The 16808-nt window shown below is 34.1% G+C and overlaps 1 protein-coding gene across 5 annotated transcripts in view; it reads right to left on the bottom strand.

Annotated features, from left to right (window-relative positions):
* Positions 1-7259: 7259 nt before the first annotated feature.
* Positions 7260-16808, bottom strand: part of LOC127857787 (CREB-binding protein-like) — a 37924-nt gene continuing 28375 nt past the window's right edge. For 4 of the 5 annotated variants that reach the window (XM_052394450.1, XM_052394448.1, XM_052394451.1 and 1 more), the window contains 3 exons: positions 16689-16706; positions 11724-11835; positions 7260-9319 (listed from right to left, as the gene is read on the bottom strand). In XM_052394450.1, coding sequence (XP_052250410.1) covers positions 9064-9319; positions 11724-11835; positions 16689-16706 — 386 coding nt within the window. In that variant the 3' untranslated portion in view covers positions 7260-9063. The remainder of the gene's footprint in view (positions 9320-11723; positions 11836-16688; positions 16707-16808) is intronic. The other variant, XM_052394449.1, reaches the window with a different exon arrangement.

Raw genomic sequence — 16808 nt, 5'->3', positions numbered from 1 at the left:
CTAAAGCGTTTTTACTTCAGGACTCTGGCAGGACTCCAGGGGTCACTGGTTCGAAACCTGGTCCGGGCAATACTCTTTTCCTTTTTTAATTTTATTCTTGATTTTTTACTGGAGCTTTTACGATCCAATGTTTACATTTATCGATATAAAGCATTTAATGAATAAGTTAAAAAATGCCAAAAACTGTGAAAAGGCACCTTTAATGCATCCAAAAACACACTTCGCTTACATATTTACTGCGTTGATTTAAAAGCATCAACGGCAAAGAGAAATTCATTCCTGAAAACATCAATAACACCAGCTTTTGGAGATGCACTTATTTGCTTATTTATAGAGCAACAGGTGCATTGTCATGTATACGCTTATATAATCAACAACAGGTCACGGACAAGCGCACATCAATTGATATCATCATCCAATTTGCAATAATAATTCTCCTTCATAAACACGCAATATTTGCAAAAAAATGTGGGATGTATAATTACATATGTTAATACAATGTATGCATCTTAGTAATGAAATTATGTGTGAGTCCTGTATTAAATGAAAGTCCAAGCAGATTAACAGCTCACATCTCGGAAACAATGTGATGCTACTCAAGTTTAACATAATGTGAATAGTGGTCAATGAACAATATACAACGACCGTCAGGTCTGTGTATCCTCGATAACGGGATACGAGAACTAAAGGCACAGAAACAAGGCAACGGGAAGACGGGAACGAACGAGAAATGAGATGTTAACCTTGTTGTCCCACATGTTGTATGACCTACATTGATGCAGTTTCAAGTGCAGTGTTCCTGTCACTTGATGACTAGGTTTTACAAATCGTGGCAGGTTCATGCGATTATGCACACCAGGCCCAGCTCTGCCGTATTTTATCGTTTATATAACATATTATCCTATTTTTACCTTTACTTTAATTTATAATCGAAGCCGAGTTCATTAATTGTATTATGTTTCAATTGATTACAAATATGCCGTATCTCATGTGCCGTAATTTCATGAACAAACTACATCAGTTTAAGCAAGACTCTATGTATTTCGGCAACAATTTGGACGTAGGTGAAATTCAGTTTAGGTTGCTCGGATGTACCGTTAACATGCAAAATATGTTATTAATCACATGCCATACCCTGTTTCCCATGTGATATATAGCCATTACGAATATTTTTATCTTACACATGTGTAAAATACTTTTTAAGCGTTTTCATTGGCTTAGTTTATGTTCGATTTACCAATCGCATTTTGTTATTTTGCTAAAATGATTGCAACGTCAAATGACGTCACGAAATGTAAAAAACATTCGGGATTTATCAATGTGTTTGCGTACATATTTATTTTATTTGCTCATTGAAAGCATGTGATAAAAAAGATCTTACACTCGTTGTCATATCATACGATAATTTTTTAGACTCGTCCAGGATATTCGTTAGTAAAGGCTCGCTTACTAACAAAATTCATAAACTCGTTTCATAAAATATGGTATGATATTACAACTTGTGCCAGATCCTAAAGTTCTATTTTGACACTGTAATGCAGATGTAGTATTGTATAATTCAATCAATGAAATATGTGCAATATGTCATTCATAAACAGATTCACTGTTGCACGAGGGATTGACAATCCAATACATTATTGTGTATGCCAAATTTGCCTGATGTGTCCATGGATCCTCTCCATGCACTATAAATCGATTGTTTCATCACTAACGAGTCCACCATGTCCACCATGTTACTAAATGCTATGCCAGCATGATGTCTAATAATAAGGAGCGATTAAAATAGGATATGCTTCTAGTCAAAAGTCGCATGGAAATAGTAATAAAATTACAAATAACTTGAAAGTCTTTTATTTTCGTTTCAAACGTAAAGAACTTCGTTCCAGCATTTATGTATTGTCTTCAACAACTCCAACTAAATATGATGATATTCAAATTAACAGTCCCACACTTTATGTAGAAAATGCAATTCATAATTGCTTGTTTAGCACATTCAGACGAAACAGCATGGAAAATAAATTTAAGATTTAAGAATTAAAGAAGTCAAATTTATTAATAAAATAACAACTTCTCATCACGGACACAGTTTTATTCAAAGCTATTTTTCAACGTATATTTTATTAGCGATATTTATTTGAGCGTATTGCACTTGAATTTGAGAAATTATAGTTCGTTCACAGCGAAGCGAATGGCACAAATCATAATCAGCTTTCATATACATAAACTAAAATTCGACTCAAATACTAATTTAAATTTTAATGTGCGATAGCAAGGATTCCCAATTTAAAACTGATAAAGTATTTACATTTAAAAATAAATAATACAAATTACCCAACTAATTTTGATAAAACATTAATACGGACAAATTTAGTTAATCCTGAGCACTTTTCCAAGAGTATTTTCGCTGGATATTAATTGAATAAAACTATAGATTGAAGTTTGCATCTTAAAGTTTGCATCTTGTCTAGAAATTTATTGTTAAATAATGTATTTTAAACCTTTATGCAAATGTTATTCCATTTGTTGAGGCAAAATAATGAATAGGCCAACTATGCCATCTGCTACACAAACAACATATATATATATCACAGATTTATTGATCTGATTTATGATATTTTAATAACAATAACATGATTAGATATATCAGTTTATGTTAAAAATTAACTGAGCGACATGTGGGATCTCTATTCCGATAATGCCGCATGTAAAATTTACAATCAAGCTGTGACTTGGTTTTACCTTGTTTAGAGAAAGTGTGCAAAATGAAGTGTGTTTATTGCTAAATGATATAAACTTGTACTCAAAATAATTTTCATACGTGTACACTTATCATCCCGGACAAGCGAATTTCTTCAATACAAAAATTATGCAATTGTATATACCTTCACCATGGCATTACAACAAAAATATGAAAGTTTAATATGTATCATACGAAAAATCAAAGCTTCGCAAAACATAAGGTGTTTGGAGATCAAAAAACTTAAAATGAACACAGAACGACGTATACAAATCAGCATCAGTGTCTTCATATGCAACAATAATACAAACTCCTTAACGGTGTGTAGACTGACTTTTATCTTATATCTAGGATTGAATAAATGCTATGATTTTACTGTTGATATTTCCTTTGACGTTGAACGAGTATGGGACGCTAAGGCAAGACGCTAAACGCTTTACGTCAAACGCTTTAAACGCTTCAACTTTAATTATTTTTAAACTCACGTCAGTATTAGAGCGCTAATTAACGTTCCTCCGTAATTACGCATTTATGTTCATAACCGCGTGGTTTTCTGAAGACCGTTATAAATATAAAGGTTACATCAATGTCTTTTTGTTAGCATGTTAACCTTATTCTATATTGCGACTTTCAAACATGAAACTCTAAATATTTTGTTTAATGAAAGAACTGGTATGTTTTGTACATTTTCATTTAGTTAAATAAAGTCGGTACTTGTATGAGTCGAGTTGATATCATGTTTGGCAAGTGTGCTTTCATTGAGGTCAATCTTTGTTTTGTTTAGGAAAGTTGGTATCTGGTTAAGTCAAGTGAGAATCGCGATATGTCGAAATGACAAAATGCGTAGAACATTTCCATAATGTTGGGACAAGTTAACCTTATGTTCATTTATTATGAAACCAATGTAAGGTCGAATGGGCATAAGTTCACTTCAGTTGACAACTGATTGAGGTCATTTTGCATTAATTTGAACTTATATAATATTAGTGAAATTATCGTTTTGTTTATGTCAAACAGCAACTTAGTGAAATAAAAATGCAATAATACTGGGTAAAATTGACATATTTTGACATACAGTTTGGCCAAAAGTATGATATGTTGTTGGTATTTACCATGCATACATGTAGTTGTATTTACCTAAGGTCACGTCAGTGCTTTCCAGAAATAAAACTTTCGGCCAGTATAATTAACTGTTAAGTGGAATGGTTCTATGTTCGGTTCATGGAACAAACAGACAAGTGGTAAATCAATTGGTATTAGTTTATGTAATTAATTGTTGTATTTAAAAAAAAATGTATAATACACCACGTTATATTGACCTAAGATTTTAACATCCAACCAGCAATCGCAGTTTATTGAATTGACAAAAGTGAAAGCAACTAAACAGGTATTATGTTTGATAAAAGCGTACGTGGAATAAACATCTAAACCCAAACTAATGTTCACTTGATACAACCTCATGTCGACTTGACAAAACATCTTGCAAATTGTACCCGCTCTAATACAAACTGTACTAAACTAATACAATCTGGATAAAAACATATCAATAAAAATTGTCCCCAAAAATGTCAACTTGACTCTTTAAAATGGCAATCTGGATCAAACCTATGTAAACCTGACACAATTCATTCAGCAAGACTTAACCGACCATATTTATTGATCGCACATCACCACATTCGACTTAATCTAGCATTAACTTAACTCAACCTTGTGTCAACTTTAACGAACCTTATGATAATTTTGCACATCCCTATTCCAAATAAATTATATCTTATATCAACATGACAAAATATAATGCCAGTCAGTCTCGAAATTATTCCATCCTGACTACGCATAATGCCGTTTTAACAAAACGACTAAATCTTATGTCAACATGACCAATACCAATTCTTGTTAGACTTAACCGAACGCAATCTAGACTAAATGTAATGTCATTTTCAACTAACAGTATTGCGTTTTGTCAAAATTTAATGTCAACTTGTTCAAACCAAATGTTAAACACTTACTCGAATTATTCGTATTGCTGCGCAGAAAACTGATTTCCTTCCTTGAGTGTATTATCCAAACTTTCTAGGCAACTGTAACATCAAATACCTGTGCTTTTTACAGCCAAACGAACAACAAGTTGCGCCTTTAGCTGTGAAGCCAATCAAAATACTCGGTCGTGTCATCCTTTACGGATGATGTCATCTGAAACTTTATTCTCGATTGGAAGGAATATCGATGCTATCCCTTGTATTATGACAGCTGCAGAGGTTGATAGTCATACCTTTTGCTTAAATATACAAGTCATTGTATCTTTAAAACATCCAGCTGGCGATTATAATTATGACCTCCCAATAAGTATATTAACTATTGGGAAAATCTATGTGTTATTCTGTTGTAAGAGGAGTAATGGTATCATAGCTTATTGAAGTGTTGTCACTCTGATAGTTGTTAAACAGTGTTCTATTTGTTTTATTTATTAGTATTGATATGCAACATATATGTCGAATAGTTGATGTTTATTCTTTGGAAAAGGCCCAACTGAACAACATAATGGGTATTGCCATCTATAAATATCATGTGTATTGTTTATCGATTCTTTTGTATCAAATTTGTATGGCTATCAAATTTGTATGGCAATTTATTAAGAAGCATTATAGGTTTCTTCTTATTAATGATACGACAATCGTGTGTTCGTGTCATGTCAGGCTGTATTTATGTGTAATCATACAGTCAGGTTTGTTACAATCTGTTTTGGGGTACAAAATTTTTATTCAACAGATGAACAGATAATGCAGAAATTTCAATCAGCTGTTTACTTGTGAACCTTCATTACTTGTTAAAAATAATGGATCATTGGGCAGTGCCGAATACGGTTGAGTCAAGGAAATAGCAATATACCGATATATATTATATTTAAAAATTATATATATTAATGTGTATTGCAGTGCTGCAAAACCTAGTCACTTCCTTACGCACTGATTTCACAACGCAGTGTCGTGGCTCGGACCCCGGGTTCACATAATGCTTCATATTTCGCTTCACGCGTTATAGAAACCGCATATCGTTGCGTACTTGTCAATAACAAGACATGTCACTACCCTTTTTGGATTACACTACCCTACAAACCAACCAACACGATTGTTGGAATATATGAAAATTCTTGGCTGATTCTAAGGGGGACGCACGCCGCTCCCGCCCCCCCTAAAACCGCCCTTGCAAAGGTCAATTAACGTTCAGGGGGGCACCAAAACGACAAATTTGTTTCACAACTGTGAATATAGCAAAAAATTAACATTAATGGAATTAAGCAAAATGACATTAATATAGTTTGAGGTCTATGAAGCATTGCCGTTCGTATCTTATTTTGGTCAATGACAACAGTAATGTATCTGTCGCTAAAGAGACTTTTTCAGCTTCTACATTTATGTCGTCGTACAAGAACATTGAATTGACATATACCCTTTTGCAAGCCTTTCTTCAAATGTAGGTAGGAATATCGGATAGCATGTTCATTTATTGGTAATTATGATATAATGGTGAAACATATATCGGCAGTTGAATTTTTTGCGACATGTATCGTTAAAATTGATACAAATATCGTCTGCATGATTTGCGAGATTTATCGTTTCTTGCGAGATTTATCGTCAACGTTGCGACAAATATCGTAGCCATCGATATATAACGGCGACGCGAAATTTAACGGCGTTACAACAGATCACAACCCAAAGAAACACTGATTACAATACCCTCTTGAATACTTCTAATGACTTGTTTAATATATGTTAAGCTATACAAGTAGACTATGTTCATATACTTTATCAAACAGCACCGCAATGCCCTTACGGAATTTGACATCAGATCACACCTTTGGAATAAACATCCCTTCATTTAATTGCAGTAGCATAACCATCTTCATTTCTTAAATATGTAGATAAGCCTCATTGTTCATGTACACATAGAGGCGTTGCTGATCGCTGTGCTTTAGATTTCGTCTGTAACATGCAAACCATTATTGTAGTGATCAAACCAAACATTCGTCCTAGCACGGACATTTGTATACATATAGTAACAATGTACTTAACAGCATTTCTAAATAATGGTATACGCTGCAAATATATCACGGTGTTCGATATTTAACACTAGTATGCTGTGATCCTTACATGTTACTCATTTTAAACTTTTTCTTTTAAATAATGATTGATGTGGCAACTCCCAATGCTTTACATTTGCCATTCCAAAGCGGTAGCCCAGCTTACATTATGTGCTTATGTTTAATTTCATAGTGTGTCGTTTTTTTATCCTATGGTATCGTGTCGCGTTTTGCCATGTCGTTTCGTTTCGTATCGTATCGTAGTGTAAACTTGTCGATTGGGGATTTTCGGGAAAATATAAGACTGACGGCCGTAAATATATCCGGTTACCATGTGGAATGTGTTTTTGCTTTGTCTACTGGTACACTTTCCTCTCAAATCCATTGTTGCGTAACAAGCTCTAGTAGCGTTCTACATTGGATTTAAACATTACAACAAACATATCATTCTTAAACAGTTTTTAATTTGAAGTGTTCTCAAACAAACCAATACAACAAATGAAACAAAACAATCCTTTCTTTCTACAAAAATTTAACATATCACAGATTGCTTTAAAACTTATTATTAAACCATGTTTGCTTGCAATATAGAATTTAAAATCATACATTCTTGTTATGTTTTATGTATATCTTTTTATGAAACGTACTTAACCTGCATAATGTCATTTTTAGAGTGTGTAATGCATCAATTCGTGTTTATGTCGCGTAATTCTAGAGGTATATAAGTTTACATTCTACTGAGGGTAATCCATTCATTACATATCGTCCAATTGTGCAAAAGGTACCATTTGCCTTCTAATTTGAATGTCACATGGTATCTTTTTGCACCAATGGGGCGATATAAAACCTACCTGTTATCATAACGCCACAATTTTTTTAAATTGACAATGTAATGGTTACATTTGAATGTATTCCTGAGATATACACGTTGAATGCCATTTTTCTTGACATATATGTTTGATTAAAAATTCAAATATATATAAGTCACCATGTTCATTTGTAATTTGGATTTATACACATAAAACATATTTCAAAAGGATAGTGTTTAGCAGGCTCACTAACAAAAAGTATACACACTGGTCCATACATGGTTACTTTTTGTATGACTGATACTTATCTTAACAAAAGTATCAACAAAAAACGTCTACAAATGTTTGTTATTTATAATGCTTTTAACCCATTTATGCCTAGTGTCAAGACAAAAGGCCTTGGAAAACAGCGTCGACCCAGACGAGACGCCGCATGATGCGGCGTCTCATCTGAGTCTGCGCTGTTTGCTTAAAGGAATATCTTTAAGAAATATTCTAAATATAGAAATAAGTGTACTAGACATCCATAATTTTTTTAATAAATTGATCCAATTTAGAAGGATGGGAGAGTCCACTAGGCATAAATGGGTTAAGGACAAACACGTGTGGGTTAGCACAGTTATGTAAATATGTTCGATAGCCATATGAAGGTCCTTTATATTCACTAATTCATGTCGTGGCAGCTGAAATCGTATACAATAAAAGGCAGTAAAATTAACGTTAAATAAAATGCCATTTAACATTTCCACTGTATAACAATAACAAACATAATATATGTATGTATTGACATTAAAACATAAAATATAGTTGTTTAAAAACTTCGTAGATGACTAAAAGCTAGTACTATAACGTAATATTGACAAGACAATAAATCATTATAAAAAGAAAATAAGACGAATACGAAGAAAACGAATAATAATAGTTAACAAATGAAAACAAATAATTATGTATACAACATTGTACCACATATATTCAAAACCCATTCTGATTACATTTTAGAAGAGAAGTATACGCATATTAATCTGCGGATGAATTGTGTAAGCAAATACAAGTTGTTTTAGCATTTAAAAAACACATAACATTATTAAAGCATAAGAAACATTGGTAAGGAAGCTTCATATTTCTATAAAATGTAATTTTCGTGCCTTCTTAATTTCATTTCTCCGAGATAACTGCGATACAATATTTTATTCTGCATATACTTAACAATTATAAAACGATATATACATCATATTTAATAATAAAATGTCACTTTCAGTAAAACAAAAGTTGTCAAGGTCGTTAAAGTTTGAATATATCAATGCAATGATTTAATAAATTCTTTGTCATTTTCATTAAGAAAGTTACTGTATATTAGATTTAAACTCCGACAAATGTTCATATGCTTCCCTGCATTAGTTAATTAAGCAGAAGCGTTAACTAGCTCGGGTCAAGTCTATTTAGCCCCAGTCCGGATGGATTACGAAATGGCGCGGAATTTGGGCATGTGGCCGGATGTAATGGGAGCTCCAGTTGTTAACGGGGTCGTCATCTCGGTATTCGGGGAGGTGATGCCACGTGGTGTGCATCCAAGAATTCTTTCGAGTATCTGGCGTAAGCAGCCGAACGTATCGGAGGTTTCCGTCGCTGATGGTCTGTTTCTTCCGTCGGTTCGTCGCCTTTACGTAGCCGTTATAGGGACCGTTTGGCGAAGCGCTGCGTGACACAGAAAGCAAACACTTGTTAGTTTACATGATGATAGTAATGGTTATGGTTAAACACGTTGGATACATAATTAAATGGTATTAATATTATAAAGGTAACACAGAAACACAGTTTGTTAAATGATTAATTGTGCTCAAAAAATTCCATCAGAGATTTTTCAGTTTTCCGAACAACTTTAGCTTAATTAATCCGCCTTAATACAAAACTGTTAAATAATACGGACAAAATTTTAAAAACGTGTTATTTAATCTTCTGGTCGGATCTTTCACAAGAAAAGTTTTTAAAAATGCATACAAAAAGGTCAACTAACAACGTTCGGTTGTAAACCGGCGTATAAAAATGTCAAATCCCCGATGGAGTTTATATTATACAATGTGACAACAGAGCGCACACTAATTCGCATGATCGGCTTGGTTCAGGCCTTTAAGTGTGTACCATTCATTGGTGTGGTCCTACAGATCGAAGTGAGCAAACTCCTCATTTCTGAAATTAGTTTGACGCAAAATAATATCAGGTAAAGTATTAGTTTAAGGTAGCGCACCCCTAATGATTTCCCGCGATTTATTTTACGATCATTGCCGATCTTCAATGATCAGTTATTTCCGAGTGATGCATTTTTTTTTTCAAACTTCGAATTTTGATATATGTTTACGTAATTCCTTTAGAATACATTATTTTCACAATAAATATTGACTTTGATCCAAATTTCACCTGAAAAATACGATATCGCGATTTCTTCAAAGATCGACGAGCGTTTTTACTCGTTAACTTATGGATATCTAATTTAAGCTGGCACTAATGTGAAGTTGTCGTCGAGTGATTAAGGCGATGGACTAGAAATGTTTTGGGATCTTCGAGCGCAGGTTCGAATCCTGCCGACATCGCATACTTTTTGCGACGCGTTTCATTTCTTTTCTAACGTAATTTGATTTAATATAGCATATAAGCTATGTTTAGTGTTAAATATGTTGAAATTTTTATGCACATCCTTCAATTTTTAAAATTAAAACGACGTTATGGCTAAATTGGGTGATTTACTGCTGAAAATACGAATGATGCATGCTGCATTTTTATTTTTATTTCAAAAAGTAAATGGTAAATCTCTCTATTTCTTGGTATTTTTGCTGTATATAGTGTTTCTATAAAAACTAAGTTTAAAATATAACTTAAATGATACTATTTTGAATTTAATGACACTTTGTTTTCAACCGACCCAGTTTTAACTTGGCTGAAATCACTTACATTTCATGGCGCTCTTCCATAGATAAAAATTTGTAAAAAAATAAACGTCTGTAAAAGAAAACTTATTTCATCTTGTTTAAACTTTAAACACCTTTACTGCATCTGTACACACCAACTGCATGCCCATATTTGGAAATTTGAATGAATTATGGAACTTGTATATACACCAGGGGTGAAAATAAACTGGACAAAAGCCGAGCGTGGGGGTGGTTTTGAAAAATCGGTATATTTTTTTTTAAACATGCTAAGCCTACCTACAAATTTGCAGTGAAATAATGCTGATTAAGAAAATAATTAATTAGATTATATTAGGATATGTGCCCATTAGGGGTGCGCTACCTTAAACCTATTTATTTTAGCTCTATTGCATAGAAAGCCTACGGATTATTTGAAACGCTTTCGAGTCCGTTTCCTGAGCCTAGAACCACTACTTGGTGTCTATGGAGATGATCTAAAGAACGCTCCCACAGTGGGGATCGAACCCATGACCTCCCGGTTTATAATACATAATGGAATGGGTTCCGTTTATTGGCCAATACATGTGCAAGTTTGTTTGTTTTTTAGCACGCTGCGTTTTATTCTCCGATAAGCAACGAACATGCATTTTAGTTTATCCTAACTAAATATATAATCGTATTTAAAGGGACAAAAAGAACTTAAGCATACATCATTAATTTGCGTTATAAGTTGCAGAGTGAACTTGAGTATATAAACTTAAATATTTAAATCGTGTTATTTGCTTGTAAAATCCAGACTTGTTAAAGTTTTGTTTATGAAATAAGTATATTTCTGATGCGTCCAACACATGTTCCGTTCTTTATTATGAGCAATGTGCGATGTTATGCAAGCCTTTTAACCTGTGCGAGTACACAACCTGAAATGCTTTACATGGAACGTTCCTATGCCGTTACCCAAGCTTTACTAATTTTATATTAAGTGTTAAATGTAATGTTTTTCGTCGTTTGGCATAGGCTTATCATGACACAATTTTCTATCCAGATAACATTTCTGACGATTTGTAATTCCTTTATGTTGTTGTTGTTGTAATTGAGAGTTTATTAACAGGTCGTCCATGCGCCTTCACAACGTCGTTTGGTACCGACCTGAAATTATTTTATGCACCTATTATAATTTTTATAACCAAAATACGTACTCTTCCAGTGTGTTTATCACCTCCTTCAGTCGCTTCCGCTGGCTGTCTACTGTCATACCCATCAGCTGACTTCCGGCGAGGGAGCTGAAGAAGTTCAGCGCCACCTGGCGTTCTGTAAAACACGAAAATGACGTGGTTTTAAATCCCATGTTTAAGTATATGGACGTATTTTTGATTTCACTAAGGTGGCATATTCAATAATTGGTTATATATGTTATAGATTTCACGGCTGATGTTAAAATGAAAAAAGTGCCATGTCCAACTAAAATAAATTATATTTCCAGCATAAACGTCAAAACTAATACATTTAAGAGTGCGACTTTTATTATACTTATACAAAACACAACATTTTTTCCTTTATTAATCTTATAATATACAGGCGTGGCGCAGTATTTTACGGACATGCTAATAATCAAAGCAACTAGTTTGTAAACACGCCTGTAAGAAAGTGTTGATGATGATCGTTTTTTGTTAAATCCTTTATAGATCTCAAACTTCAGCTTATGTTGCTCTATATATCTGAGCGTGTACATGTGCGGATGGCTATTAATTCGGCATTATTAATTGTTTACATGCAAACACACACAAATAATCATAGGCATTTTGATAAGAATTGTATATGGATCTAAAATATGAAATTCTCCGTATGGTATTCATTAACACCAACTAATAAATATTCGGTACACTTTATTAGATCATTTGAGTATCAAAATAAGAAACGTGTGTACAGCATAACACGAATTTAATCGTTAAAATCAACTTAATCAAGGTATACAAAGGTTATTCGAAAGAATATTGAATCGTACGATCGTAATATTTTTTTTAACCATGCAAAGTAGAATTGGTAAGAAAATGCGTATTCGAAAGGAAACAAAATCAACATAAATTGCATGATTTTCATTTTGTGTTCTTCGCATGTCCCTGTATTACAAAACAATATTGGTCATTGGCATTAAATCAAATACTAGCAAATAGTAACCTGAATCGCTCCTGAAAATATCGAAGTTTCTTCATACCTGTATTCAGAATTTTCGACAGCCTGCATTGCGCAGGGGTAACTATGCTTGTGTGCGAAAATATTGGGAGTGCATTTATAGTACATATCGTGCCAAATAAAACAAGAGGGCCATGATGGCCCTGTATCGCTCCACTGTTTTTTCTTTGCGAAAAAAACGTGTAATGCGCATGGGTTGAAATGTACTCAATCATGTGACTTTCTCTTTCTATCCCTCGTCTCACTGGGCGCTTAAAGTTGGAAGGGTGAGCATTTTTATATATGGAAAAAGTTACTACCGTGTTAACTAAACAGACAAAAAAGCCTGGTCATTGTTGCACAGGTCCTTTGCTTATAACGTAGGTACATTTATCTCTCCAAAAGATACTTTCGTTCTTTCTATTTCACATATTTTTATATGCTGAAGATCAAATCTACGCATTTGATTTGAAACAGATTCACAAGACCCATAGGAATCAAAATGCCTTAACCCTTACCAAACAACAAATTTTGGACTTTCCCAATTTGAAAGAGGTTGCAGACGTCAATTGAATTAAAAATCCTTGAATATCCTGGAATATGAAGGAAATGATCAGGTAGGGTAGAAATAATTGTGATAACAGGAGAAATTGCTCATCAACCCACACATCCCTGAGACCAACAGGCCTGAGAATATTATGATCTAAAGATTATTTCTTTATATTTATAAATCTATTTAATTAAGTAATACATTTGACTTCTAAGATCAATACATAACTTATATTAAGAAAATTATAGAATGGTGAGAAATATATATGGATTGTTGAGCAAATGACAATCATTTCAACAATTCATGATCAGTCACGATTCACAAATGGAACAATGAATCATTAGTTATTAAAAAGCAGCATATACGATAGTTAAGAACATTGCACTTAATTAATTTCTACACCTTCTCTTGGATACAAAGTTTGAGTTTACTGTGCAGTATCATATATTGACTTTCCTTGAAATAATTATGTTCATGGAAGTTGTGTTTTTAAAATCAATAATATATTATTAAACTGGTTTTAACACTACAAAAAAGACATGAAATTAACATGTCATCCAAAATATTTTCATCAGGATATATGATCACTTTCGACATATTTAAATAAAACCCGACTTTTTTCAGTTTATAAGAAAAACATTCACACATGTTTTTACTTCAATGCCTTTGTAAGCAGTCACCATCTGGCCTAAAATGGCACTAAATGACAGGGTTTTATCTCATGTTTACAAGATGTTGATGTTGTTGTTGGTCACAGCCAAACGGCCGCAGTAATCTCCACTGGTAAACGTCATATGTTCAGTTTTGTGACCCCCGAGGCCGGGTCAAATTTGAGCCCAGGGGAATAATTTGAACAAATGTGGTAAAGGACTATTAGATATCACTACATACCAAATTTAGTAACCCTAGGCTCTATAGTTAAGAACAAGAAGATTTTTAAAGTTTGCACAAAATAGGCCTTATTTAAGCATATGTTCATTTTCGTGACCCCTGGGTCAAGGTCAAATTTGTTCCTAGGGGCATAATTTGAACAAACTAAGTAGAGAACTATTAGATGTCACTACCTACCGAATTTGGTAGAAATAGGCCCAATGGTTATGGACAAGAAGATTTTTATAGTTTGCACAAAATGGGCCCACTATAAGCATATGTTCAATTTTGTGACCCCTGGGGAACGGTCAAATTTGATCCCAGGCGCTTAATTTGAACAAACTTGGTAGAGGACTATAAGATGTCATTACATACCAAATTTGGTAGCCCTATGCCATACAGTTATGGATAAGAAGATTTTTAAAGTTTGCACAACATAGGCCTTATATAAGCAATTTTTTTATTTTTGACCCCCCAGGGCAGGGTCAATTTTGACCCCAGGGGCATAATTTGAACAAACTTGATAGAGGACTATTAGATGTCACTACATACCAAATTTGGTAGCCCTAGGCCCAATGGTTATGGACGAGAAGATTTTTAAAGTTTGCACAGAATATGCCTTATATAAGCAAATTTTCAATTTTTTGACCCCCGGGGAAAAGTCAAATTTGACCCCAGGGGCATAATTTGAACAAACTTGGTAGAGTACTATAAGATGTCACTACATACCAAATTTGGTAGCCCTAGGCCCAATGGTTATGGACGAGAAGATTTTTAAAGTTTGCACAGAATATGCCTTATATAAGCAAATTTTCAATTTTTTGACCCCCGGGGAAAAGTCAAATTTGACCCCAGGGGCATAATTTGAACAAACTTGGTAGAGTACTATAAGATGTCACTACATACAAAATTTGGTAGCCCTTGGCCCAATGGTTATGGACAAGAAGATTTTTTAAGTTTTCAAAAAATAGGCCTTATATAAGCACATGTTCAATGTTTTGACCCCCCGGGGCAGGGTCAAATTTGACCCCAGGGGCATAATTTGAACAAACTTGATAGAGGACTATAAGATGTCACTACATACAAAATTTGGTAGCCATAGGCCCAATGGTTATGGACAAGAAGATTTTTAAAGTTTGCACAAAATAGGCCTTATATAAGCAAATTTTCAATTTGTTAACCCCCCGGGGCAGGGTCAAATTTGACACCAGGGGCATAATTTGAACAAACTTGGTAGAGGACTATAAGATGTCACTACATGGCAAATTTGGTAGCCCTAGGCCCAATGGTTATGGACAAGAAGATTTTTAAAGTTTGCACAAAAAAGGCCTTATATAAGCAAATTTTCAATTTTTTAACCCCCCCGGGGCAGGGTCAAATTTGACCCCAGGGGCATAATTTGAACAAACTTGGTAGAGGACAATAAGATGTCACTCCATACCAAATTTGGTAGCCCTATGCCATACGGTTATGGACAAGAAGATTTTTAAAGTTTGCACAAAACAGGCCTTATATAAGCAAATTTTCAATGTTTTGACCCCCCGGGGCAGGGTCAAATTTAACCCCAGGGGAATAAGTTGAACAAACTTCGTAGAGGACTATAAGATGTCACAAGCCCTAGGCCCAATGGTTACGGACAAGAAGATTTTTAAAGTTTGCACAAAATAGGCCTTATATAAGCAAACTTTCAATTTTTTGACCCCCTGGGGCAGGGTCAAATTTGACCCCAGGGGCATAATTTGAACAAACTTGGTAGAGGACTATAAGATGTCAATACATACCAAATTTGGTAGCCCTAGGCCTAATGGTTATGGACAAGAAGATTTATAAAGTTTGCACAACATAGGCCTTATATAAGCAAATTTTCAATTTTTTGACCCCCCGGGGCAGGGTCAAATTTGACCCCAGGGGCATAATTTGAACAAATTTGAAAGAGGTTCACCACAGGAACATTCCTGAGAAATTTCATCAGATTTGGACCAGTAGTTTAGGAGAAGAAGATGTTTAAAGAAAAAGTTAACGCAAGGACGCACGCACGCGCGCTCGCACGGACGCACACACGACGGACACAGGACCATGACATAAGCCCCGCTGGCCTTTGGCCAGTGGAGCTTACAAACCGTGGTTGCATGGTATAATACAAAGTTGAGAGGTTAAATACATTCAAGCAAAATGCATGATATACAATACATGCAGTGTGTACATTTAGTCCGGATTACATGCATATTATGCTATACATGATATAAACCAATATATTTTAAGGTAAGGCAAAGTGTATTATACGGTGTGCGTGCACTATTCTACATTTTCACACATGTATTAACGTTAATATTTAGTGACTATACTAGTGTAAACGAAATTGGTTATGTACTATGTATTATATATTTGCTTTATAATTTTACATCCAGTATTTCTGCTCTAGATAAGTTCACAATAGATTGCCACGAATTAAATATAATCCCATTTAAATAATAAGATAATTCCATTAACTACAGTAATACATAACACAATATAAAATGGTCAATTTAATGTGTGTCAATCTATTGAACACTTAAATGTTTCGCTCTTTTACCTTTGTCTGTAAATCCACCTACATCAGTGCACAAATAGCAGCATAACATACCAAATAGTCATTTGATAAACGCAACGACGACATTAATAACAATACTTTATTCCGATCATCATGCGTCCA

This window comes from Dreissena polymorpha, chromosome 14 (genome assembly GCF_020536995.1).
Source record: "Dreissena polymorpha isolate Duluth1 chromosome 14, UMN_Dpol_1.0, whole genome shotgun sequence".
NCBI classification, from domain to species: Eukaryota; Metazoa; Mollusca; class Bivalvia; order Myida; family Dreissenidae; genus Dreissena; species Dreissena polymorpha.
This window is presented reverse-complemented; position numbering and strand designations above follow the sequence as displayed.